The 26,008-nt window shown below is 43.3% G+C and overlaps 1 protein-coding gene across 1 annotated transcript in view; it reads left to right on the top strand.

Moving 5' to 3' along the window:
* Positions 1-898: 898 nt before the first annotated feature.
* The window catches only part of LOC124594209 (brachyurin-like), a 34,935-nt gene continuing 9,825 nt past the window's right edge, over positions 899-26,008 (top strand). The window contains exons 1-4 of the mRNA XM_047132569.1: positions 899-1,010; positions 16,883-17,084; positions 19,646-19,799; positions 23,187-23,343. Of these exons, the coding sequence (XP_046988525.1) occupies positions 899-1,010; positions 16,883-17,084; positions 19,646-19,799; positions 23,187-23,343 (625 nt within the window). The remainder of the gene's footprint in view (positions 1,011-16,882; positions 17,085-19,645; positions 19,800-23,186; positions 23,344-26,008) is intronic.

The following is a 26,008-nucleotide window of genomic DNA, read 5'->3' as shown; positions in this document are numbered from 1 at the left end:
ACATAAGAGTTTGTCACATAAACTGCAACAAATAAATGCAACAGTCTCACAGTCACACAGTTTTCCCTGTGCTCTGTCAAAACATATGTTTTTAACGTTTTCAAATTTTTCGTGTGTAGACTGTCAAATCCTGCATATGTCCAAGCAAATCTGAACATGTCCTGGAATTTGGGAGAGCGAAGTTGATTATGTGTGAGTACCTGAACTTTAATAATTGTTTCAAAATAAAAAATTAAATTTATCACTCAAGGGAAGACTTGTACCAAGGACCTTCCGTTCCGCAGCTGCTCACGCTAACCACGGCACCACGGCGCTACTGAGCCGATCATATCCTTGATGTTGCCTATCTTACGCATGGACTACTCAGTTTGTCTATTTTGCTTATTTTTTTCATAGTTCCACACAACTTCTTCCTGTTTCCTCGATTGATCCGTGTTCAGTTTTTCAAGGCCTATCCACTATGCCAACTTATAACTAAATCTGAGGGGGTTGCGGTGGGGAGGTTCCCTTGTCAGAGCCATTTGAACCATTTTTGAACCGGGACCCCGTGCGCGGAAATCGAGAACGCTACCGCAAAAGCACGAACTGCGGACCAAGGATAGATAAGGAGGGGAATGGCAGATTGTTTCTGAGCTGGTGTGATGTGTGGAATATCGATAGATTACAACGAAGGAGCTACAGATTTTGGGAAGATACAGTGTTTTGTATGGGGAGAAGGAAGAATTTGGTCAATGGAGTGGAGAAGTTGAGCAAAGGAGTGTGAAGTAACTATGAGAAGGAATAAGTTAGAGAAGGTAAGAGGAATAAACGTTGCGGCAGATTCCATGGGCTGGCATTGGACATGTGTTAAGATTTCCTAGGGAGAGGATATTCCGTGTACCGCTATACGGTGGACACGATGTACAAGTTCAAGCGCGACAGAGTAACAGGACGGGAGACTAATCGGGAAATAATGATACTGCTGGAATCTGATGTCCTGGGTGTACCTAGGCGTTCATTGAGAATGACAGGTATGGGAAAATCAATGATCCGATGAAGAATTTGTGTGACGAAGGCGAAATGGAAGCGAAAAACCAACAGAGATGTCTCCCATCATATTCTGCATAAAGACAATGATCAGGAACTCCTGGCACGTTCATGCGATTTAACATGTACGATTCTTTATTTGCGCGCCGCGCGGGGTAGCCGTGCGGTCTCAAGCGCCTTGCACGGTTCGTTTTTTCATTCTTCTATATATTATTCTTGTTATCAGTTGGATGCATGGGCTGTTAAACTGATTGTGCGATAGTTCTCGCGCTTATCTGCTATTGATGTCTTCGGAATTGTGTGGATGACACTTTTCCGAAAGATTGATGGTACATCGCGTCTCATATATCTTACACGCAAAATAATCGTTTAGTTGCCCCTTCACCCAAGGATTTTAGAAATTCCGATGGAATGTTATCTATCCCTTCTGCCTTATTTGCTCTCAAGTCTTCCAGGGCCCTTTTAAATTCTGACTAATACTGGATCCCCTACTTCTTGCATATCGACTCCAATTTCTTCTTCTGTCGCGTCCTCAAATAAGTCCTGCCCCTCGTAAAGACCTCCAATGTAGTCGTTCCAAACATCTGCTCTCTCCTTTTCGTTTAAAACCAGAATTACCATTTTACTCATAATGTTGCTACCGTTGCTTTTAATTTCACTGAAGGTTCTTCTGAATTTTGTATATCTGTGTTAATCCTCCTGACAATCATTTCTTTTTCTATTTCTTAACATCTCTCCTACAGCATCTTCGCCTTCGCTGCCCCCCTCTTCCTATTTGTTTCATTCCTATGGGATTTACATTGTTGTATTCTAATCTTTTTCCTGAATATGTTTGTACTTCCTTCTTTCATTGATCAGTTGAAGTATTTCTTCTGTTACCCAGATTGCTTCACAATTACCTTCAATTTACCGATGTTTGTCTGTCCAACATCTGTGATCGCTCTTTTTACAGATGTCCACACCTCTGCAGCTGAAGTGCCTAGTGTGGTGTGCCTTATCGCAGTATCGACAATCGTAGCGAACTTCAAACGCATCTCATCATTCGTCATTACTTCAGTTTCCCTTTTCCTTCCACACGGATGTTTCCGGAGGATCTCTTAAACTTTAGTCTAAACTTCAATCTACTCTCCATCATTGCTTATTAAATTGTGACCTGAGTCTATACCTGCGCCTAGTTACATCTTATAATCCAAAACCTGATTTCTGAATCGGCCGGCCGGTGTGACCGATCGGTTCTAGGCGCTTCAGTCTGGAACCGCGCGACCGCTGCGGTCGAAGGTTCGAATCCTGCCTCGGGCGTGGATGTGTGCGATGTCCTTAGATTAGTTAGGTTTAAGTAGTTCTAAGTTCTAGGGGACTGATGACCTCAGATGTTAAGTCCCATAGTGCTCAGAGCCATTTTCTGAATCTCTGTCTGATCATAATGTAATCTAGCTGAATTCTTCACGTGTCTCCTGTTCTTTTCGAAGCATATTTCCTCTGTTGTGATTTTTGAACAGAGCATTCGCTATTACCGTCTGAAATTTACTGCAGTGTTAAATCAGTCATTATCCTCTCTCCCTCCTATCGCCACGGCCGTATTCTCCCGGAATCCTTTCTTCTTTTCCTTTCCCTACAGCTGCATTCCAATCCTCTAGGATTACTAGATTTTAATCTCACACGACATACTGAATTAGCTGTTCAGCATTCATAAATACTTTCTCCGTAACTTCATCTTCTGCTTATGACGATCGCGTGTACAACTGCACTATTGTGGTTGGCTTTGGTTTGCTGTCGGATCTGATGAGTCCCTGTCAGTGAACTGTTCACAGTAGCTTGCTCTCTAACCTAATTTCCTATTGAAAATGAGTCCTATTCCTGTTATACCACTTTCTGCTGCCGTTGATAGTTCCCAATATTCATCTAACTAGCAGTTCTTATCATTTCACTTCAACGGTCCCTAGTGTATTTGGGGTGAGTCTTTACATTTCCCATTCATGTGTACTTTGTATCTTTCCTACTACTTCAAAACTTCTGACATTCCAAGCTCCGAATTGACAAATGTTATTCTGTCATTGACAATTCCATATCTTTCTCGCGGCCACCTCGCCTTTGGCAGTTCCCTCCCGACAACCGAATGGAGGACAAATCAGGAATCTTTTGCCAATGGAGAAAAACATTATGGCATTTTTTCAGGTACAGGCCACGTGTCCCGTGTATATACATTCTGTACCTTTAATGCAATGGTTTTCTTTGCCTTCTGTAACCTCATACCGTTGTCATAGCTGACTCTACCGTCTTTTACGCGAAGTTTCCCACCCCAAGGGCATGTGAGTGCCCTGAACCTCCGTCCGCTCCTCTGCCTATCTGACAAGCCCATTGACAGAACGAGGGTGACTTCTTATGCCGGAAGTCTTCGGATGCCATTGCCGATAATTTTTATTCGAAATTTAAGCAGTAGCTTGGTTAGAACCTGTAGCGCATACAGCTCAAGTCACCTTCAGCCAATACACTCAAAAAACTAGTAGGAACTATCGACTAAGGCCGACTTAATATAAGAACTTAGAAACTCAAATACACAGACACTGTACTTAGGGCTACCGCAGAGAGACTAAGGTGCCTATTTATTGTCAAATAAGCAGAGCAGTCACACGCCATGACTGTCATTCAATGGTACCAGAAGCTCTCAAAATGGTCAAGAGCAAATACGCTCAGGAAATTGGGGAGTACGTAATAAGTGATTAATGGGAACCTGCTCTACAAAATAAAATCTGTGCAGTAAATCAGTCCTGTGGCTCACGATACGTACCGGAATGGACGGCAACCAGAAGAGTCCGAATAACAGATAGCAACGCAAGCCAAGTCCGTGATATGTTTCACTGCCTGTATTATGAACACGACAAACTTCTAACCATTGCCGTCAACGTCAGTAATTCGTAACACAGTTCAAGACACAGATCTCACGAAAAGAAAGCCCAGTACATTCACTGCAGTCTGACCCACAGTCCTTAGAACAACAACCACAATCAGTACGGGCCTCCACGTTGTTTCACTTCGGCTCCAAATGCAGTCAATGGGCCAGTCAATAAACTCCGAATTATAACCTCTTCTTTCATATACTGGCCGGTCCCATCCTCTCCAGTGTGAACATTAGTGAGAGCCACAGGAAGTTTCAACTGCCACCCTCAAAACTATCATAAAAAGTTTTCGAAATGTGTTTCCTAAATCTTGGAATGAGCAGAACCAAATTTAATTTATAGTGACGAAAATCAGTGGTGAAGTCTCGCTGTGGGCATTTGACGTATCTGAGATTTGTACATCATGCCTTGAGTCTGAAAAATTATTTATTGCGAAATCCTGGTCGAAGAGTAAACTAATTAGACTTAGAAAGAGTATTTACAGCCCAGCATTTTATAACACGAAGCAGTGCACACTTAGCAGGTATTCCGAAAGGTACATAAATAAGATCTGAGGTTGCATAGTGACTACAGTACATTCCGGAGACCCACTAACCTCTTACCCTGTTCTCAGCCTGGGCGCGTCGCTCCAAATTGCGACCTTCGAGTACCTACAGTGTTCTCGGCACAGCGGGGTGCAAACATCCCTCGGACTGTCAGGCCATTGTCAAGTTCTAAATGTGCGCAGAACCGTCACAGCATGAAAAAGAGAACATCGTGGTACAATATTTTAGTTTATTGCTCATCAGTGGTCCATTCCCGCAGCACTGAAGTGTTGCATGAAAAATAATATGCGTACAGTTGTAACTTTTCAGAATAACAATTGTTTATTTGTTGTGAACTATATCAGGTCTGAACTCTTATCCAACTTCGCGTGCTGTGTAGTCGTCCTGAATAATGCAAGTGGTGAAATGACGAAATGTTATCTGATAAAGATTAGTCGGCAAACTATCTGAAGCTTTATAACTGTATACTCGCTTTGCAATTAACTTCTACCAAAAGAATTAGAAAACCAAAACTGTAACCTACGTAATTCTGTATTATGTAGTACAGTGAACAGTGCTACGGTGCGTGACGTCAGAATACGTGATTTGCACTTTCAACACACAGAACTAACAGAAAAAAGTGCTACATAAAATTACCAACAAAATTTTGAAAGATTAAAGAACCGAAATATTTCTATTAAATTCCCTGTAAATTTAAGTGTGCAAACTGACCAAATAAAATTCCAAACATTAAATAATGCACACGCAACTGTAACACTGCACAGTAAGAAAAAACTTGGGCATAACAAATATAACCTGAATTGAACACTACCTAAACTGAACCTGATAACAAATTTGAAACGAAAAGCTAATTGTAATGATCTTGCTATGTTCTGGCTGTGATGTTAAACTGGCCTTAAATACATTTTTCATGTAGTTTACCTGTGGCAACGGAAGCTCAGTACTGCTCGAAGTGATGAACATAAAAAAATACAGCGGAGCAGCAAACCAGGTAAAAGGATAGGAAACTTTGCGCAGTGCAATGCATTTCGCCATGCAACTATTCTAAATATCTCATGCTTTGACTTCAGGCACTTTGTTCCGCAGAGTGCAATGGGGTGACTCACATAATCAAAAAAATGAAATTCTTTAGTAAGGAGACACTCAACAATTTAAACTTGCTAAATGACTGGAAACAAACTAAGCTTTAAAAAGTAGTATTCCTAAAACAAAATTATCCCTAGACAATTATAATGTTCTTTACAAAATATAATTTTTAATAAATATTACTGCGGCATGAGATTAGTTATTGAAATAGTAAAGCGTTGGTAAATCTATGACTTCTCAGTGCATACATGTGAACAGACAACGTGTTTAATCACGCCTCAATCACGAACTAGCTGATTCAGACCAATAAAGTTAACTCCTACTAAACTTTTCGTTATCCAAACACATCGACTAAATTACGCACAGGCAAGCACTGGAGCAACAACACTACCTGAAAATCTTCGTTTCTCAAATTAATCCTTACCAAATCATATTTCCAAAATTCACTATCCTCTGTAACTTTGTTTCTGAAAGCTATTTCCAGACCAATCGGTGGTATAACCAACATCCGACTCATTCACCATCTTCTCTTAGGACACTACAGGCACGAGATGGTAATAGCAACCAAGATCACGTTGCTTATGCTCAGAACCTCTGTGACGTAACCTACCGACTACTGAAAACCTCTGATTGTAAAATATCCAGTACATAGGTAAGAAGTCTGACACACCGAAGAAAATGAAGCTTATATTACTTTTCTTGAATACCAAAACCAAGCTAGTTACCTTGCACAGCAACTCTTGAAAAGAAAGAAAAGTGATATTAGATTCTTTTCTTGTTCACAGGTCGCGAAACCGCCGCCAGCCAGACAACAGGCAAATACGGCATCGCTCACAAAAGCGAACAGTAAGTACACTTTGGTTTCGTCACTAGCGAAGTAAGTGTTACTGAAGGTGTAACACTTTCCTTTTTTAGGACAGACGAGACCTCATGTCTGCGTCCACCTTTCTTTCTTAGTAAACTACTTTTGTTCACTAAGCTCTCGACTTGTTTGAAGCTATGTATCCTTCAACAATGAATCTTTCCAGTTCTAAATAGTTTCTACAGTCAATAGCTTTAAAAATCTGTGAGGAATATTCCAGTCTTCATGGTGCCTTTATCTGTACTCCTTTAACCAATGTTGAGTGCCTCATAAAATATTGTGGCAACTTATTTCGCCTTCTGATGAAAAGATCACTGTTTTCTAACTTTTATTCTAAAATCTGACTTCCGTTTTGGTCTAGCGGCGAAGGTCCATGAGACGCATAGGCAGCGTGTTGGGTTCCTATGCATCAGCCAGTATATTTATACCTTGTGAAGTCCGCCCCGGTAGCTGAGTGGTCAGCGTGACAGACTGTCAATCCTAAGGGCCCGGGTTCGATTCCCGGCTGGGTCGGAAATTTTCTCCGCTCAGGGACTGGGTGTTGTGTTGTCCTAATCATCATCATTTCATCCCCATCGACGCGCAGGTCGCCGAAGTGGCGTCAAATCGAAAGACCTGCACCAGGCGAACGGTCTACCCGACGGGAGGCCCTAGCCACACGACATTTCCATTTTTTACCTTGTGAAACTCTCGAACGGGTGATTCAAATGGCTCCAGGCACTATGTGACTTACCATCTGAGGCCATCAGTCCCCTAGGCTTAGAACTACTTAAACCTAACTAACCTAAGCACATCACACACATCCATGCCCGCGGCAGGACTCGAACCTGCGACCGTAGGATCAGCGCGGTTCCGGACTGAAGCACCTAGAACCGCTCAGCCACAGCGACCGGCTGAACGGGTCCGGCAAATAAACTGCTGCTTGTGTAACTTAACAGTTACAGATACGTCAGGGCTTACGTCCACTATCTTATCAAAAAGATTCGGATACCTATTAGACGACATTAATATCGCCTGTATCCACCCGTTGCCCTTATGTTGGGTCGTTCTCCGCTGGAAGTACTTTTCATGACATATGTGAGTGTATGTGGTGGATGGACAGCGCATTATTCCTCAAGAGCCGAGACCAGACAAGTAGTGATGTTGGGCGCTGCGGTCTGGAGCGAGGTTGACATTCTAAGTCATCCAAAGCTGTTCCATTAGATTCAGGAAGGGACTCTCGCAGGCTAGTCCATGAGTGGGTGCATTGTCATGCTCATACAGTCATCGTCTCAGAATGGTTCCTCTACTGTAGTAGCGGTACACAATACTGTAAAATGTATTCATATCCTTCCACATTTAGCGTTTTCTTAAGCGCGATAAGAGGAACACCCGTAATCACGAAAAACATCCTCATATTGTAAGACTCCCTCTTCCGTACTTGACTGCTGCGACTACACGTAACAGCAGATAACGTTCTCCAGGGTTTCGCCAAATCCATACTCTTTCAGCGAATTGCCATAATGTATAGCGTGATTCATCACTTCATATCATTTGTTTCGAGTCAGCCACTGTCTACATCTACATCTACATCTACATTTATACTCCGCAAGCCACCCAACGGTGTGTGGCGGAGGGCACTTTACGTGCCACTGTCATTACCTCCCTTTCCTGTTCCAGTCGCGTATGGTTCGCGGGAAGAACGACTGTCTGAAAGCCTCCGTGCGTGCTCTAATCTCTCTAATTTTACATTCGTGATCTCCTCGGGAGGTATAAGTAGGGGGAAGCAATATATTCGATACCTCATCCAGAAACGCACCCTCTCGAAACCTGGCGAGCAAGCTACACCGCGATGCAGAGCGCCTCTCTTGCAGAGTCTGCCACTTGAGTTTATTAAACATCTCCGTAACGCTATCACGGTTACCAAATAACCCTGTGACGAAACGCGCCGCTCTTCTTTGGATCTTCTCTATCTCCTCCGTCAGACCGATCTGGTACGGATCCCACACTGATGAGCAATACTCAAGTATAGGTCGAACGAGTGTTTTGTAAGCCACCTCCTTTGTTGATGGACTACATTTTCTAAGCACTCTCCCAATGAATCTCAACCTGGTACCCGCCTTACCAACAATTAATTTTATATGCTCATTCCACTTCAAGTCGTTCCGTACGCATACTCCCAGATATTTTACAGAAGTAACTGCTACCAGTGTTTGTTCCACTATCATATAATCATACAATAAAGGATCCTTCTTTCTATGTATTCGCAATACATTACATTTGTCTATGTTAAGGGTCAGTTGCCACTCCCTGCACCAAGTGCCTATCCGCTGCAGATCTTCCTGCATTTCGCTACAATTTTCTAATGCTGCAACTTCTCTGTATACTACAGCATCATCCGCGAAAAGCCGCATGGGACTTCCGACACTATCTACTAGGTCATTTATATATATTGTGAAAAGCAATGGTCCCATAACACTCCCCTGTATCACGCCAGAGGTTACTTTAACGTCTGTAGACGTCTCTCCATTGATAACAACATGCTGTGTTCTGTTTGCTAAAAACTCTTCAATCCAGCCACACAGCTGGTCTGATATTCCGTAGGCTCTTACTTCGTTTATCAGGCGACAGTGCGGAACTGTATCGAACGCCTTCCGGAAGTCAAGAAAAATAGCATCTACCTGGGAGCCTGTATCTAATATTTTCTGGTTCTCATGAACAAATAAAGCGAGTTGTGTCTCACACGATCGCTGTTTCCGGAATCCATGTTGATTCCTACATAGTAGATTCTGGGTTTCCAAAAACGACATGATACTCGAGCAAAAAAACATGTTCTAAAATTCTACAACAGATCGACGTCAGAGATATAGGTCTATAGTTTTGCGCATCTGCTCGACGACCCTTCTTGAAAACTGGGACTACCTGTGCTCTTTTCCAATCATTTGGAACCTTCCGTTCCTCTAGAGACTTGCGGTACACGGCTGTTAGAAGGGGGGCAAGTTCTTTCGCGTACTCTGTGTAGAATCGAATTGGTATCCCGTCAGGTCCAGTGGACTTTCCTCTGTTGAGTGATTCCAGTTGCTTTTCTATTCCTTGGACACTTATTTCGATGTCAGCCATTTTTCCGTTTGTGCGAGGATTTAGAGAAGGAACTGCAGTGCGGTCTTCCTCTGTGAAACAGCTTTGGATAAAGGTGTTTAGTATTTCAGCTTTACGCGTGTCATCCTCTGTTTCAATGCCATCATCATCCCGTAGTGTCTGGATATGCTGTTTCGAGCCACTTACTGATTTAACGTAAGACCAGAACTTCCTAGGATTTTCTGTCAAGTCGGTTCATAGAATTTTACTTTCGAATTCACTGAACGCTTCACGCATAGCCCTCCTTACGCTAACTTTGACATCGTTTAGCTTCTGTTTGTCTGAGAGGTTTTGGCTGCGTTTAAACTTGGAGTGGAGCTCTCTTTGCTTTCGCAGTAGTTTCCTAACTTTGTTGTTGTACCACGGTGGGTTTTTCCCGTCCCTCACAGTTTTACTCGGCACGTACCTGTCTAAAACGCATTTTACGATTGCCTTGAACTTTTTCCATAAACACTCAACATTGTCAGTGTCGGAGCAGAAATTTTCGTTTTGATCTGTTAGGTAGTCTGAAATCTGCCTTCTATTACTCTTGCTAAACAGATAAACCTTCCTCCCTTTTTTTATATTCCTATTAACTTCCATATTCAGGGGTGCTGCAACGGCCTTATGATCACTGATTCCCTGTTCTGTACATACAGAGTCGAAAAGTTCGGGTCTGTTTGTTATCAGTAGGTCCAAGATGTTATCTCCACGAGTCGGTTCTCTGTTTAATTGCTCGAGTAATTTTCGGATAGTGCACTCAGTATAATGTCACTCGATGCTCTGTCCCTACCACCCGTCCTAAACATCCAGTCTATATCTGGTAAATTGAAATCTCCACCTAAGACTATAACATGCTGAGAAAATTTATGTGAAATGTATTCCAAATTTTCTCTCAGTTGTTCTGCCACTAATGCTGCTGAGTCGGGAGGTCGGTAAAAGGAGCCAATTATTAACCTAGTTCGGTTGTTGAGTGTAACCTCCACCCATAATAATTCACAGGAACTATCCACTTCTACTTCACTACAGGATAAACTACTACTAACAGCGACGAACACTTCACCACCGGTTGCATGCAATCTATCCTTTCTAAACACCGTCTGTACCTTTGTAAAAATTTCGGCAGAATTTATCTCTGGCTTAAGCCAGCTTTCTGTACCTATAACGATTTCAGCTTCGGTGCTTTCTATCAGCGCTTGAAGTTCTGGTACTTTACCAACGCGGCTTCGACAGTTGACAATTACAATACCGATTGCTGCTTGGTCCCCGCATGTCCTGACTTTGCCCCAACCCCTTGAGGCTGTTGCCCTTTCTGTACTTGCCCAAGGCCATCTAACCTAAAAAACCGCCCAGCCCACGCCACACAACCCCTGCTACCCGTGTAGCCGCTTGTTGCGTGTAGTGGACTCCTGACCTATCCAGCGGAACCCGAAACCCCACCACCCTATGGCGCAAGTCGAGGAATCTGCAGCCCACACGGTCGCAGAACCGTCTCAACCTCTGATTCAGACCCTCCACTCGGCTCTGTACCAATAGTCCGCAGTCAGTCCTGTCGACGATGCTGCAGATGGTGAGCTCTGCTTTCATCCCGCTAGCGAGACTGGCAGTCTTCACCAAATCAGATAGCCGCCGGAAGCCAGAGAGGATTTCCTCCGATCCATAGCGACACACATCATTGGTGCCGACATGAGCGACCACCTGCAGATGGGTGCACCCTGTACCTTTCATGGCATCCGGAAGGACCCTTTCCACATCTGGAATGACTCCCCCCGGTATGCACACGGAGTGCACATTGGTTTTCTTCCCCTCTCTTGCTGCCATTTCCCTAAGGGGCACCATTACGCGCCATCGTAATGGCGCACCTCAAGCATCGCGTAGCGTTTCAAATGTGTGGTTACGAGGAACTACTCCAACATTGTATTCTCTTCTTTTTAACTCCCTCAGTAGGACCATTGTGACAGCTGGATTGCTCATGGCATTTTGCAACTCCTTCAGCTCATTTCATTAAAAATTTTTTACAACTGTTCTTCGCAATGTCTGATGGTCCTCGTCCGTCAGCATTTGAGTGAGGTCTGCCTTGTCTTGGTTTAGTTATTGCTCTTCCTTCGCGTTTCCATCTCACAAGCACCTTACCTCAGTCTACTTGGGTAGTTTTAGAAGGGTTGAATTGTCCTGATTGATCTGTTAGGTGAAATGTTGCTAGTCCACGTTCGGAGTTACTGAGCTCTCCTGACTGGCCAGTTCTGCTGTTACTATTCCTCTTCCGACAACACTGCCTGTGCGTTTCGGGATATCCAGTGGTCAATTCCGCGTTACACAGGGATGTCCGAATACTTTCGATCTCATAATATATTTTTGAAGAGTTTTTGTGTTACAACCGAATGAAACCTGTCGACGAATTCTAAAAACCGTTTTTCCCTTCAGTCCACTTCCCCCAAGGGATTTCTTCTTCTCAGAATAGCTGACTTGATTTTCCTCTCTTACTGCCACTTTCCATTTTTCCATGACCAGCAAGTTTCCCATCCCTTTTACATATTTTGAGTTATTCTGTTTTTAGGTTCTGAGGGCTCCTCGGCGTAACAGTTACTTCATCTTCGATACTATGAAACATATCTCTTTTACTGTAAGCTCTTTGCGCTCCACATTTGGAGAGGTGGTAGTATCCTCTCATATCCCTGAATACTGACCATTCCTCCAGGGACACCCCTATGACTGCCAGAAGCACTGCCATTGCGTATCACCTGGTTGCCTAAGTTCTAGGCAAGTCCGGACGTAATTTACATGGCACAGTAATCGCACTATAGAGATCATTCCGCGCCTTGTTTTGACGGAGACCATTGTCATCCTTTATGAAGTCTACTGAGAGTGAATTTCCATCTCTTCTCTGTTTGCAGCAATTTTTTAACGTCAGTTAAGTTTATTGTATGAAATTTTGTCAAATCAATGCATTGTTGATCAATTACTATGCATTTCTTTTGGGGACAACTGAAAAAAAGACATATTTATAATACTGTCTCTTATTTAGTTCTCAAATTTAGATCTGATGACCCTAATGTAGGTCATCCGTGCTTCCCCTTAAATCCTTTAATGGTGTCTTAATTGCTTCTCTTTTTTTTCCTCTCTTCTTTTTTTCTTTACTAAATGTTCTAGTTCCACTCTAGTGATCACGATTTCTAAAGAATGTTAATACACTTTCTTCGTGTCCTGTTGGACACTTCCGGTCGTGAAGCTAAAATCGAAGAAAATATAATTAATGAAAAATGGACGTAAAACAAATCATCAGATTCTAGTTGGAGACTCTTTGCTTCATTGCTCAATTAGCAGCTCATCTTCAGCTTTCTAGATGTCATCGTATCCATAGCGATCGGACCATAGTCTTCATTTACTGCCATGATATCTTCAATGGCATTAGTTTTTTCTCTGGGCTGCCTAATGTTATTAAATAAACCTGGAATCCTTGTCTTCTTATTTTCACAGGTTTCGAGCCTCAAAATCGTTCTGAGCACTATGGGACTTAACATCTCAGGTCATCAGTCCCCTAGACTTAGAACTACTTAAACCTAACTAACCTAAGGACATCACACACATCCACGCCCACACATTTTGAGGATAAGTTATGTACTGCTATTTATTGGCATACAAACTTGCCTGTTCCATTATGCGCAGTGTTAATCACAGACGTGGTTCGATTGATGTTTATCGTAGCAAAATTCATTTTACGCATTTCAGACTACGTTCATTGTAGCCAGAGTTCCTTATCGTCAAGAAGATAGTAAGTACTACGGATAATGAAAACAAAATAGTGCACAGTCGACGTATAACGTTCAATACTCCAATCTTCGTCACTGCAGTAAAACAAATTGATTTAATAAAGAAACAGCGTTACCTTGATCAGTCCTCATAGCCCCAGTACATGGCAGTTGCTCTTACATTTACATTTGTTGGCCACATGTCAAATTTAAAAATTTAAATTACTATGAGTAAAAACGCAGTTGCCTTCTCATATCAGCATTTGGTTCGAGTTTACTTCTGCAGTGCATATGAGTGCACTGTCAGAGTATCGGCGTACTCAGTAACTGCTGAAAAGAGAAATCAGCATTGACTTCTTTTAGAGGTGTGTCTTTGAGGTCAGCCAATGGATCAGCAGCCAATACAAATGGCATTTAAGTAGTTCTCCACAGTGCTTTTGGCGACCCCTTCCCTCGCTCGGCTATTCTTAATACGAATATCTTTCTCGTGATTTGTACTCAGTAATGGCAATGTGGTTTTGTACGTGTGTTTTATTAACTTAGTTAGCGTGAGTGTATTATTTTTTGTTCTTTCCACTTCACCTTTAGGCCCACGGGATGTATTTTTCGTCTTGAGAACGTACAACATTCTATTCCTTGTGCGTGACTCTAGATGAGTGCTTGTATGACTGCAGATATAGAAAACGTGGTTCTGAAATATTGCACGTAGAAGCAAAAATAGGAATAATCTGAAAGAACGTTCCACTCCTTAATCCACCACTACCAAAGCATATTTTGCCACGAACGATGTAGGTGTGGAAAAATTTTATTTATTTATTCATTTACCTGATCTGATTATGGCCATCAAGCTCTATCATACGTGAGACCACGGTTTCACACATAATACCTTTTTCGGATCGTAGTTACTTAAGAAATAACAATTTTAATATGGCAAATAGTATTGAAATGATTAGATTGTCTACAGTGACAATGTGAGAAAATAATACTGAGTATGAACTAATAAAGTTAATACTGGCAGTACTTGTACTACCGCTGCTGCTGTCACTACTAGTGATAACAATAATTATGACAATAATAACAACAAAGATTGTGGCAGATGTAAAGTGAATTTATAGGTGTACAAAGTAGATAAATTCCGATGTAGCGAGTTCTGGAGAAACGAAATTTAAGGAGACTGAGCCAGCTAAGAATACTGGGAAATGAGGAAAATCTGGTATTATTATTGTTGCTTTAACAGATGTCATTAAGTGTCTTCTGAAGCTGGAGGTGTTATTCAGCTCTCTGATATTTTGTGGGAGGTTATTCGAGAGTCGGGTTCCTTCTACTAAGAAGGACTTCGAGAAAGTGGCTGATCGATGGGGTGAGACAGAAAGATTTTTTTCTCTGATGGGAACGATTGTTGCTGATATGTTGTTCAGACAAGACCATTAAGGCCGAGGGGACATATGAGGGACACTATAAGATGATAAGACAGTACAGAAGACAGACGGTATGGAAATCTCTGCACATATCTTCAAGCACCTGGACAGCTGTGTATATGATGGTGAAATACGAAAAAAAGAGTCAAACTTCATAGAGGTAACGAACACGTACATTAATAATCAGTTGTAAGCTGTCCTGAGAATGGCCTGACATGATAATATCGCTGTAATCAGTAACCAGAAGTATAAGTGTGTGTACAAGTTTCTTTTTCACAGGGAGGGAAAAGCTTCTTATATTTTTGTAGGGCGTGGAGAGATGCTGATGGCTTCTTGCATATTACAGTTGTATGCTCAGTCCAATTTATATTTTCATCTGTTGTTACACCTACACTCTTTGCTGAAGGAGAGTAGTTGATATTTGTCCCATTTAAGGTTAAAGATGGTAAAGATACACGATATTTCTGGCCAATGACCCTAGAATGGACAACCAGTACCTCTTAGGTTTTGGATAGGTTTTGCTTTAACCCTACACCCTAACCACTTAAGGGGTTTGCTGCGGCCACTGCGGTCGTGGCAACCGACAGCGGAACCATGTGCTACACAAATAATATGACCGCCTCTCCTTAATTCTACTTCTGGGATATTAGAGTAGGGTAATGTTAATACCGCGATAAGAGAAGCTGCTCACCAGCTAGTATCGGAACGTGTCCTTTATTTAGGTCATTCGCAACTACCGCTAAAGTAGTATTAATGTTACAAAGTAGAAAACAGTCAGTGTCGATTGTGCTGCTGTGTAAATGGCGAAACCGCTTACACCGGTTGTCTTTCTCGAGTAGTACCCAGGAAGACGCATAACAAAGTGCCCCATTGAACCAGTATAGAACAACAGAGGTAAGGGGACAACTACTGAATACGTGAGGCGTCTTCTTTATACCTTGGATTCCCCCCCCCCCCCTCCATTGCCTGTCCTCCCCCGTTCTCCTTCTCCCCGCCTCCCCAATCCTCTCCCCCTCTCCCTCTCGTGAGGTACCCCGCAGCCGAGTAAAAATACGTGAAAATGAAATTTTTATTTAATTAAACATTTATTGAAACGGTTTAAGTTTTATTTATAAAGTGTATTAAATAGTGATTTTCACACTTGATTAAATCACTTTATTTTACACGTGCCAAACCTGAATAGTATTCTGACAGATACAGACAGACGGAAAATTGTTTTAACCGTGTTGACGGATCCCTAAATGAGTGACCTTTTATTGGTATATTATACACTTTCAGCGTCATTGAACCTTGACATGTTTTGCAGACGACAGTCAACATTGTGTGTACCTTCCTTAGAACGTCAGGCGGTATGTTTCCGTAGGTTTTCAATCTCTTGATTTATATGACGACTAAGAGAATTCTCGTCGGTGAACATCAGCTTAGATTCCTTCAACAAACGATATTCTTGCTCGCATGTGTGTTTCAACTTGTCGGCATGCCACGTAACAGACACATTGTAAAAGTCTTAATACAAATTCATACTGAACACAATAAAATCAGCTCTATACGCGTTGCAGAATATCACGAGTAACTCCCTCGACCAAGTGATTTCGACCATCGCAGCAGAAAACTCCCCTAATAAATTCTATCACTTGTGCGACACTTGTTTCAAATCGGTGAATCCCGGAGAAGCACACATGTAAAGAATTCAGTTCAAAGTGGGCCACAAAGATCGGTGGACAACTCTGATATTGTCTATCCTCTGGATTAATTATATAAAACAAAATGTTATTCGTTATAATAAAGTACCTTCTCTAAATTAAAAAGTTGATGTGAGATTTTCATTGCCACCTCCCCCCTTTTAAATGAGATTTAGTGAGATTTTACGGGACCCCTCCCCCAGCCCAACCCTCGTCCCCATTTTGATTTCACGTAATTAATGGACGTCCCACAAGCGCATTGATAGTTAGCGAAAAGAATTTTCTGTAGCTTCGGAATGGAAGGGCACATTTTCCAAAAGTTATTAACGCATATCTACCATACACTGCTGCCTCACTTGATAGTGGGTAAGCATTTGTGACAAGTTAAAACACTGTGGTGGACAGTAGGAATCGGATATCTGACTGTCATCGTCAGTGCACTGTCACTTTTGCTATCACGGCCGGATTAGTTTTACTAGTCCCTCCATACCTTGTATATTTGTCGTGCTAACGTCTTACAGGGGATGAGCGCATCATCAACGGCGTGGACGCGCCCGACCAGTACCTGTACATGGCGGCCGTCTTCGCGGACGGGGCGACCCTGTGTGGCGGCACGTTCGTCTCTCGCAGCTGGATCCTCACCGCCGCGCAGTGCGTCGTCGGGTGGGTATCAGCGGACGCCCACCTCACCTTCACCTTCAAGCTGGAAGCTCCAATTCAAGGGCGCGCTGCGCTTCACGTGTCCGAGGGATTGGAATGAGGCGACTAAGTGATCCACTCTGCCTAGCGATAAACACAAGGCATCTCATTTCAAAGGCAACCGTGAGGGGCGTACAATAAGTAATGCAACGCACTTTTTCTGCGAGCAGGTTGGTTTTATTCAGTTTTCCAATACATTATGTTATTCCCTACTCATCTGAATGCAAGAAAATACTTTTAATCTTGGTTCAGTGCGACGGCCTCTTCTGAGGGTAGCGCAACAAACTTCAGACTTAATCGTGGCACCTTGAGGGAGGACATCAAACTGAATAACCCCTTCACAGTCTCAGAAGACCGTCGCCATGACTTCACCGGCTGAGTGTGTGACTTTAATCTTTTTCTCTGGAGGATTTTCATTTTGTTTCCGATTCAAAGAGATGAACCCACATTTCATCGCCTGTGACGAAGTTTAATAAAAAATTGTTATGATCAGCCTATGTAACTCACAAGGCATTCCGCACAGACGGGCCTTCGTTTCTCTTCATGGTGTTCTACACTACTGACCATTAAAATTGCTACACCACGAAGATGACGTGCTACAGACGCGAAATTTAACCAACAGGAAGAAGATGCCGTGATATGCAAATGATTAGCTTTTCAGAGCATTCACACAAGGTTGGCGCCGGTGGCGACACCTACAACGTGCTGATATGAGGAAAGTTTCCACCGATTTCTCATACAAAAACAGCAGCTGACCGGCGTTGCCTGGTGAAACGTTATTGTGATGCCTCGTGTAAGGAGGAGTAATGCGTACCATCACGTTTCCGACTTTGATAAAGGTCGGATTGTAGCCTATCGCGATTGCGGTTTATCGTATCGCGACACTGCTGTTCTTGTTGGTCGAGATCCAATGGCTGTTAGCAGAATATGGAATCGGTGGGTTCAGGATGGTAGTACGGAACGCCGTGCTGGATCCCAACGGCCTCGTATCACTAGCAGTCGAGATGACAGGCACCTTATCCGAATTGGCTGCAACGGATCGTGCAGCCACGTCTCGATCCCTGAGTCAACAGATGGGGATGTTTGCACGACAACAACCATCTGCACGAACAGTTCGACGACGTTTGCAGCAGCATGGACCATCAGCTCGGAGACCATGGCTGCGGTTACCCTTGACGCTGCATCACAGACAGGAGAGCCTGCGAGGGTGTACTCAACGACGAACCTAGGTGCACGAATGGCAAAACGTCATTTTTTCGGGTGAATCCAGGTTCTGTTTACAGCATCATGATGGTCGCATTGGTGTTTGGCGACATCGCGGTGAACGCACATTGGAAGCGTGTATTCGTCATCGCCATACTGGCGTATCATCCGGCGTGATGGTATGGGGTGCCATTGTTTACACTTCTCGGTCACCTCTTGTTCGCATTGACGGCACTTTGTACAGTGGACATTACATTTCAGATGTGTTACGACCCGTGGCTCTACCCTTCATTCGATCCCTGCGAAACCCTACATTTCAGCAGGATAATGCACGACCGCATGTTGCAGGTCCTGTATGGGCCCTTCTGGATACAGAAAATGTTCGACTGCTGCCCTGGCCAGCACATTCTCCAGACCTCTCACAAATTGACAACGTCTGGTCAATGGTGGCCCAGCAACTGGCTCGTCACAATACGCCAGTCACTACTCTTGATGAACTGTGGTATCGTGTTGAAGCTGCATGGGCAAGCTGTACCTGTACACGCCATCCAAGCTCTGTTTGACTCAATGCCCAGGCGTATCAAGGCCGTTATTACGGCCAGAGGTGGTTGTTCTGGGTACTGATTTCTCAGGATCTATGCACCCAAATTGCGTGAAAATGTAACCACGTGTCAGTTCTAGTATAATATATTTGTCCAATGGATACCCGTTTATCATCTGCATTTCTTCTTAGTGTAGCAATTTTAATGGCCGGTAGTGTATTAGGCGGCGAGGAATCCAGCGGCCACACACCTTTGAGTACCCTGACTGGTAGACGAGTATCTACCAACACAGAAGTCTAGCGTGGTGTTTGATTATGATACATCGATAATCTCGAACCAGAATGGCCGCACGTTCCAACACTGCAGGAGTCACTACTGTAAGGGGCCAGGAGGCACGCGGGAGATCCGACAGGTTGGCGTGACCTAGTGTGATGACTACAGACGCCTCGTGCAATTACTCACTGTGCTTTTGTTCAGTACTAGGTCTCCGTAGACATTTTGCTAGTGCCTCTGAATGTCTGTGATGCTCTGGTTTTTAGCCAAAATAAATTCAATGACAGTTCTCTGCTTGGAACGTCCCTCTGTTCCAGACACTATTTGGAAGAATACATATAGCGCAATCACGTGTCGCAATTTCATGAAACTGTAGGGGCTGAACTGGAAATTTCCACAATGTCCAAAAGCAAATTCAGCATTTCTTCAAACCAAATTCGCCGAAAAAAAAGTGCATTACTTATTGGACGTCCGTTGTACATCGTTGACGAAGAGAGCCACAAAAGTGCGTGCTTCCCTGAGATTGCGATGTTGGTTCCCGTTCTGATATGCGTATTGCTGTCGCAGGTTCACCATTTGGGAGGTGTGGCTGGGAGTGACGAGTCTGGCGGGAGGTGATCCTGGTCGCATCACCATCGTGTCGGACAACGCCACCGCCAACCCCAGCTACAGCGGCAACAACTACGACATCGCCGTTATCAACACCATCGTCGTCGAGGCAGTCTGTAAGTACCCGCATCTCTCTTCAACCATAATCTTAGTCAGATCACTGTTATTACATACGTCAGAAGACACAATGTGGCACACTGTAGTATTTGGCATTTAAAAAGAAAAGCTTGTGCTATAAGAACAGAATAAATTGTTGCAAACTCTTAGAAAAACTGAATACATTGAAGTGACAGAATTTGTGGGACTCTATAGCCGTCCGTAATTGCAAAAGTGTTGCCGGTGCAGAATTTTGAGTAGGGACTGACCTCTCGATTATGTCTCGTAAAAGTTCGGGCCATCTGGGTGGCCAAATCATCCGCTGTAACTGTCCAGAATGTTCTTCAAACCAACTGCGAACAATTGTGGCCCGGTGACATGGCGCATTGTCATACATAAAAATTCTATCGTTGTTTGGGAGCAAGAAGTCCATGAATTGGTACAAATGGTCTCCAGGTAGCCGAACATAAACTTTTACAGTCAATTATAGTTTCGGTGGGACCAGAGGACCCAATCTATTGCACGTAAACACAACCCACTCCATTTTGGAGCCACCACCAAGATGCACAGTGCATATTTAACAACTTGGATCCATGGCTCGGTGGGTCTGCACCACACTCGAACCCTACCATCAGCTCTTTTCAACTGAAATCGGGACTTATCTGACCGGGCAGCGGTTTTCTAGTGTCTAGGGGCCAACCGATCTGGTGATGAGCCCAGGAGAGGCGCTGCAGGCGATGTCGTGCAAAGGCACTCGCGTCGGTCGCCTGCTGTCATAGCCATTAACGCCACATTTTGCCGCATTGTCCTAACGGATACGTTCGTCGTACGTCCCACACTTATTTCTGCGGTTATTTCAAGCAGAGTTACTCTCTGTTAGCACTGACAACTCGCTGATCTCGGTCGTCAAATGAAGACCGTCGGCCACTGCGTTAACCGTGGTGAGAGTTAATGCCTGAACTCTGTTATTCTTGGCACATTCTTCACACTGTGGATCTCGGAATATTGAATTCCCCACCGATTTCCTAAATGGAATGTGCCATCGTCTGTCTCCAATTACCATTCTCTGTTCAGAGTCTGTTGTGCGACCATAATCACGCCGGAAATCTTTTCAGTGAGTCACGTGACTACAAACGGCTGCTCCGGCAGTGCACTGCGCTGTTGTACCTTGCGTACGCCATACTGCCGCCATCTGTATATGTGCGTATCTCGATACCACAAATTTTGTCACCTCAGTATATTGCTTTTGATGAATCTGCTATGAATAAACCAAGAGTCTTGAAAAAGCTGAAAACGACAAGATTCCTGGACTCCCTAGCACATCGACAACTGATGAAATCAAGGAAAACGTGAACGGAATGGTTGTCATAATGTCAGACATCAATAAGGAGCAGTACTTACAAGTTCAACCTCATCTGCGTGAAGCAACGCGGAAAATCACGCAGACTTCTGGCGAAACAATTCCTGGATTTTGCACTACGATAATGCACCTCTTCACACTTCGGTTTCTGTTCGTTAATTTTTTGGGCAAAAGCAATACTTTAATGATGCCCAAGTCTCCATGTTCGTAAGACATGGCCGAATGTAGTTTTCTTGTTCCCAAAAATAAACAAAGCCCTGAAAGGCCGTCCATTTACAAGCGTAGATGAGATTAAAAACGCGTTTGTGAGAGACCTAAATACTATATATAGCTAAATACTATATATTGAAAAAAAACGCTGACATAAACGTATGATATTTTATGCAGCCTATTTTGAAGGACGTAAGTTGCAAGTGCTGCTCTGAAGTGAAGAAGCTGGCACAGGAGAGGAATTCGTAGCGGGCCGTATCAAACTAGTCAGAAGACTGAGGACTCAAAACAAAGCTTTGGAGGTGACAACACTGATGTAGATGTATTAAGTTCTTCATAAAAAACAAAAATTATCTTAATTTTCTTAACACTTCACGTATGAATGAATCCAAACGGACTAAATGAATCTTCTCTTCTACAATTTTTGACAACAGTTAGTTAAAAGTGCCTTTTTGTCAGTAAATCGAGGGGTTCGGCGAGAAGAACAGTCACACTAGATGCTTAATCAAACTCGGTAACACCTATTACCTGCAGATGTGTTATCACATAACCGATAGTGAAACTAAAAGCATTTCATAACTGTAGCTGATGTTGTGTTTTACTTGTACCGTAAAGCTGAATTATCACTAAAGACTTACTGCTTTTTTGCAGAACAGTAAATGAACTATAAATATACGTTTAATGTAAAGAATACCAATGTCGCTGTAATTTTAATAATTTGTATCTAAGTTTCCGAACTCACGACCCCGGCTTCAGACTTTTCATGCTTATTTCAAAAAATTACAGCCGACACATACAGGGTGCTTTAAGATTCCTATTTTAGGCTTCTAGGGGCTGTAGAGGGCACTTGTAAAGTTGTGATCAGGAACCCATGTCAGTAAATGTACCGTTTGGATGTAAAATGGGTTTGAACATCTGATTACTTTCTAATCTCCCGCTTCACACAGCAGAGACGATGAGCTCTGAGTTGTGTGCCCTACACGGGGTGTTCCAGTGGCGACATATGTGTTCATTGTAGAAGTCTATCTGTGGTGTCTATTTTCATACACACGCTGCACAAACCCTAGTACACGTCGCTGGATCAGCACAAAAAAAACAACAAAAAAAACGTGCAGGACGAAGATTAGAGTTTAACGCCCCGTCGAGAGCGAGGCGCGGAGCGTTTCAAGGACTGGGAAGGAAATCAGCCATGCCCTTTTCAAAGAAACCCATCACGACATTTGCCTGGTACGATTTAAGAACATTACGGATTACGGAAAAGCTTACGGAAGACTACAGTCAGCCATCTCGATATTCGCCTGGAACGACTCAGGTAGACTACGGAGAACCTAAATCTTGCCTGGAACGATTTCAGAAAATTACGGGAAACCTAAATCTTGCGTAGCGCCACACTCAAATATCACGACATTTGCTTGGAACGACTTAGGAAAATTACGGAAAACCTAAATCTTGTGGAGCACCACAGTCTTAGCTGCGAACGTACCAATTTGTCACAGCCGCTGTTGAATTCGGACGAATATGGTATGTGAGGGACTGAGGCGATCTGGAAAACGTTACCGGTATACGCGAAGTGCAGATCTGCCATTACACACCGTACCGCGAAGCGTGAGATTTGAAAGTGGCCCGATCTTCATACATTTTTTTTTTTTTTTATAATCAAACGGTACGTTCCCACATATGGATTCTTTATCTACTATATTCCCTCTACAACCTGTTGAACACCGTAACAGAAATAATGATGCACCCCTGCATAATCAGATGATGTAATACTGCATGTTATTGCTAGATCACGGTTAAGTAGGCCTAATAATAATTTGAGAATGCCAAGAAAAGCCAGAAAGTGAGACTGCAGCTAACGGCTGCGCGTCGCCGTCGTCGTCGTCTCTTGTTGCAGACCTCGCGCCGGCGGACCTGCCGTTTCGCTCTGACACGCCGGCCAGTCTCATCGGAGAGGTGGCCGTCATGACGGGCTGGGGAGCCACTGTGGCAGGTATGTGCCTCCAGGTCACAAAACTGACGCTGCAGAACTAACAACATATTAAACTGCCCCTATGAACATGAGATGCAATCCGCTTACGCGCATTTAATTAATTAATTAATTATTTAAATAGATTACGCCCACGTTGGAGCACTAGAATCAAACATTATACAACAGCGCCTACAATGAATAAGTTTAGCACTCAATAATTTCTTCCTTTCACAAAACTTTTCCTTTCGGATTGATCTGGTGGCTCGGTCATCTGCGGGTATGACATATACTGGTAAGCCAAAACATTACGACCACTGCCCAAGACGAGATTAGATGCTGTGTGGTGGTGTTACGAGCACGTGACGCAGTAACTAACGTATGTAAGTGGAACAGCACGGACAGCGAAGATATGGGCTGGAAACGGGGGAATCCATTGAGATAAGCGATTTTAACAAAAGGCAGATTATTATTACGCAGAGCCTGTGAACGAGCATCTCGAAAACGGAGAAGCTGGTCAAATGTCCACATGCTACTGTCGTGAGCATCTACAGAAAGAGGTGGACGGACAGTGAAACAACCACTAGGTGCTAAATGGTTGGTCGTCCACGACTCTTCACAGCACGTGGTTCAAATGGCTCTAAGCACTATGGGACTTAACATCTGAGGTCATCAGTCTCCTAGACTTAGAACTACTTAAACCTAACTAACCTAAGGACATCACACACATCCATGCCCGAGGCAGGATTCGAACCTGCGACCGGAGCAACGGCCGGCCCACAGAACATTCGGAGGCTTGTCTACTCTGTAAAATAAGATAGATCTGTGGTATCTGTGGCGTCTCTGACGAAAGAGCAGAATGCTGGTGCTCGCACAAGTGTTTCAGAGCACATTGTTCATTGTACATTGTTGAACATCGAGATTCGCATCAGACCGCCTCTACGTGGTCACATGTTGACCTAACGACATCGTAAATTGCGACTGCAGTGGGCATGGGACCATAGGATTCGACTGTCGATCAATGGAAACGTTTGGGTTCTTCGGGTGAATCACATTTTTGCTACACTAGGTCGATGGTCGTTTCGGCAAACGCTGCAAACGAGGTGAACGGCGGCTCGAATCGTGCAGTGCGCCAAGTACGCAGAATGCTGAGACTACGCTATGGGAGACATTCTCCTGCTCTTGCATGGGACCTGTGGTAGTAATCGAAGACACACTGACAGCTGCGAACCACATGCACCCTCCATGCTTGGTGTCCCCCCCGACGGCGATGTCATTTTCAGCAGTACAGTTTTCCGTATCTCGGAGCCAGTATTATGCTGCAGTGGTTTGAGGAGCACTGTAGTGAACTGACTGTTGCAAATCCTATGTAACCCATCTGTATCGCTATTAGGTGCCATCATCACGTACGCAAACCAGAGGTCCGTTATTTAAGCGAATTATTTGACCTGCACGTAGGCATCTAATGCCAACACCCCACAAACCTACCAGCAAACTGTCGGTTCCTTGATACACAGAATCACTGGCGTATTTTCTTCCAAAGACGGACAAACAAGGTATTAAGCAGGTGGTCATAATTGTCTGGATCATCAGTGTATGCACTTGTTCTTCAGCAGTATCTTCTCTTCCCTATGTTTAATTTGATGTTTAGTAATGTTCAATTCATTTAGATCCATTTTTATTTCTTTAAACCAGCTATTTCTTGTAATCGAAAAGGTGTTTCAAGAGTCTAGTATTCAATAGGCAAGAAATTTGGTCAAAAATTGCAACCTTACTTTTTCACATCGTATCAACAGTGGATTCGCTTTCTTGGTAAACCACCGTACTGGGCAAGAATCTCCATCGACCATTAACTTCGTGTATTATATTGATAATAGTTCAGAGTATTCTTCTACCAACTTTCTACAATTTATCAGTTATTGCTTGAGTGTTTAGTTTAAATTTTGTTTCACTTGCGTTCTTTACCTCCGGTTTAACGACAGAGAAGTAATGCCGAAGTCTAGTATTTATTGAAAGAGATCGTTTTTTGTAAGTTGGCCAAGTAGTTATTTGTGATCGTTGTAGTTTTATTGTTCTCCTGTCTCTTGATGCTCTTTTATTGGCAATTCAAGAAATAACCTCATGTGACCGTAAAAATTCTCTTGCGTAAAAGTGCAGGGTACTACTCTCTCATCTCAAATAGAAAATTACAGGCAACACAGGAGGAAAGTGAATTTTTTAATCTCCGGTGCCGTTAAAAAAGTTCCATTTAGTAAGGTCATACGGACAACAAAATGCAAAGGGGGTACCTAAGTCGTACAACTAACAACTGCAACAGACGTTCTAACGACGGATATTAAACAGCGTTACAGCAGCTTTTCAAACGTAAAAACTGAGGAGGACAATACAAAACCAGAAAAAAAAATATTTTCTAATGAAGCTAAATTACATAGTACAACGGATGTGAGGGACACAAGAAGCTGACTGTAACAGAGAAAGAAAGATTGCTTCAACAGAAGAACTCTTCTGCAATTTAGTAAAGACTTGCATTTGAGGAAGATATTGAAACTTTCTGTAAGATTAAATCTGTGTTCTGGATCGGGAGGAAGTTTAATATCAGCGTACACACCGCTGCAGAGTGGTAATTCATTCTCGAAACAATCCCTTAGATTGTGACTGAACCATTTCTTCGCAGTATCCTTTCGTCCAG

Source organism: Schistocerca americana, chromosome 2 (assembly GCF_021461395.2).
Source record: "Schistocerca americana isolate TAMUIC-IGC-003095 chromosome 2, iqSchAmer2.1, whole genome shotgun sequence".
Classification (NCBI taxonomy): Eukaryota; Metazoa; Arthropoda; class Insecta; order Orthoptera; family Acrididae; genus Schistocerca; species Schistocerca americana.
The sequence above is the reverse complement of the archived record's forward strand: the minus strand, read 5'-3'. Positions and strand labels throughout refer to the sequence as shown.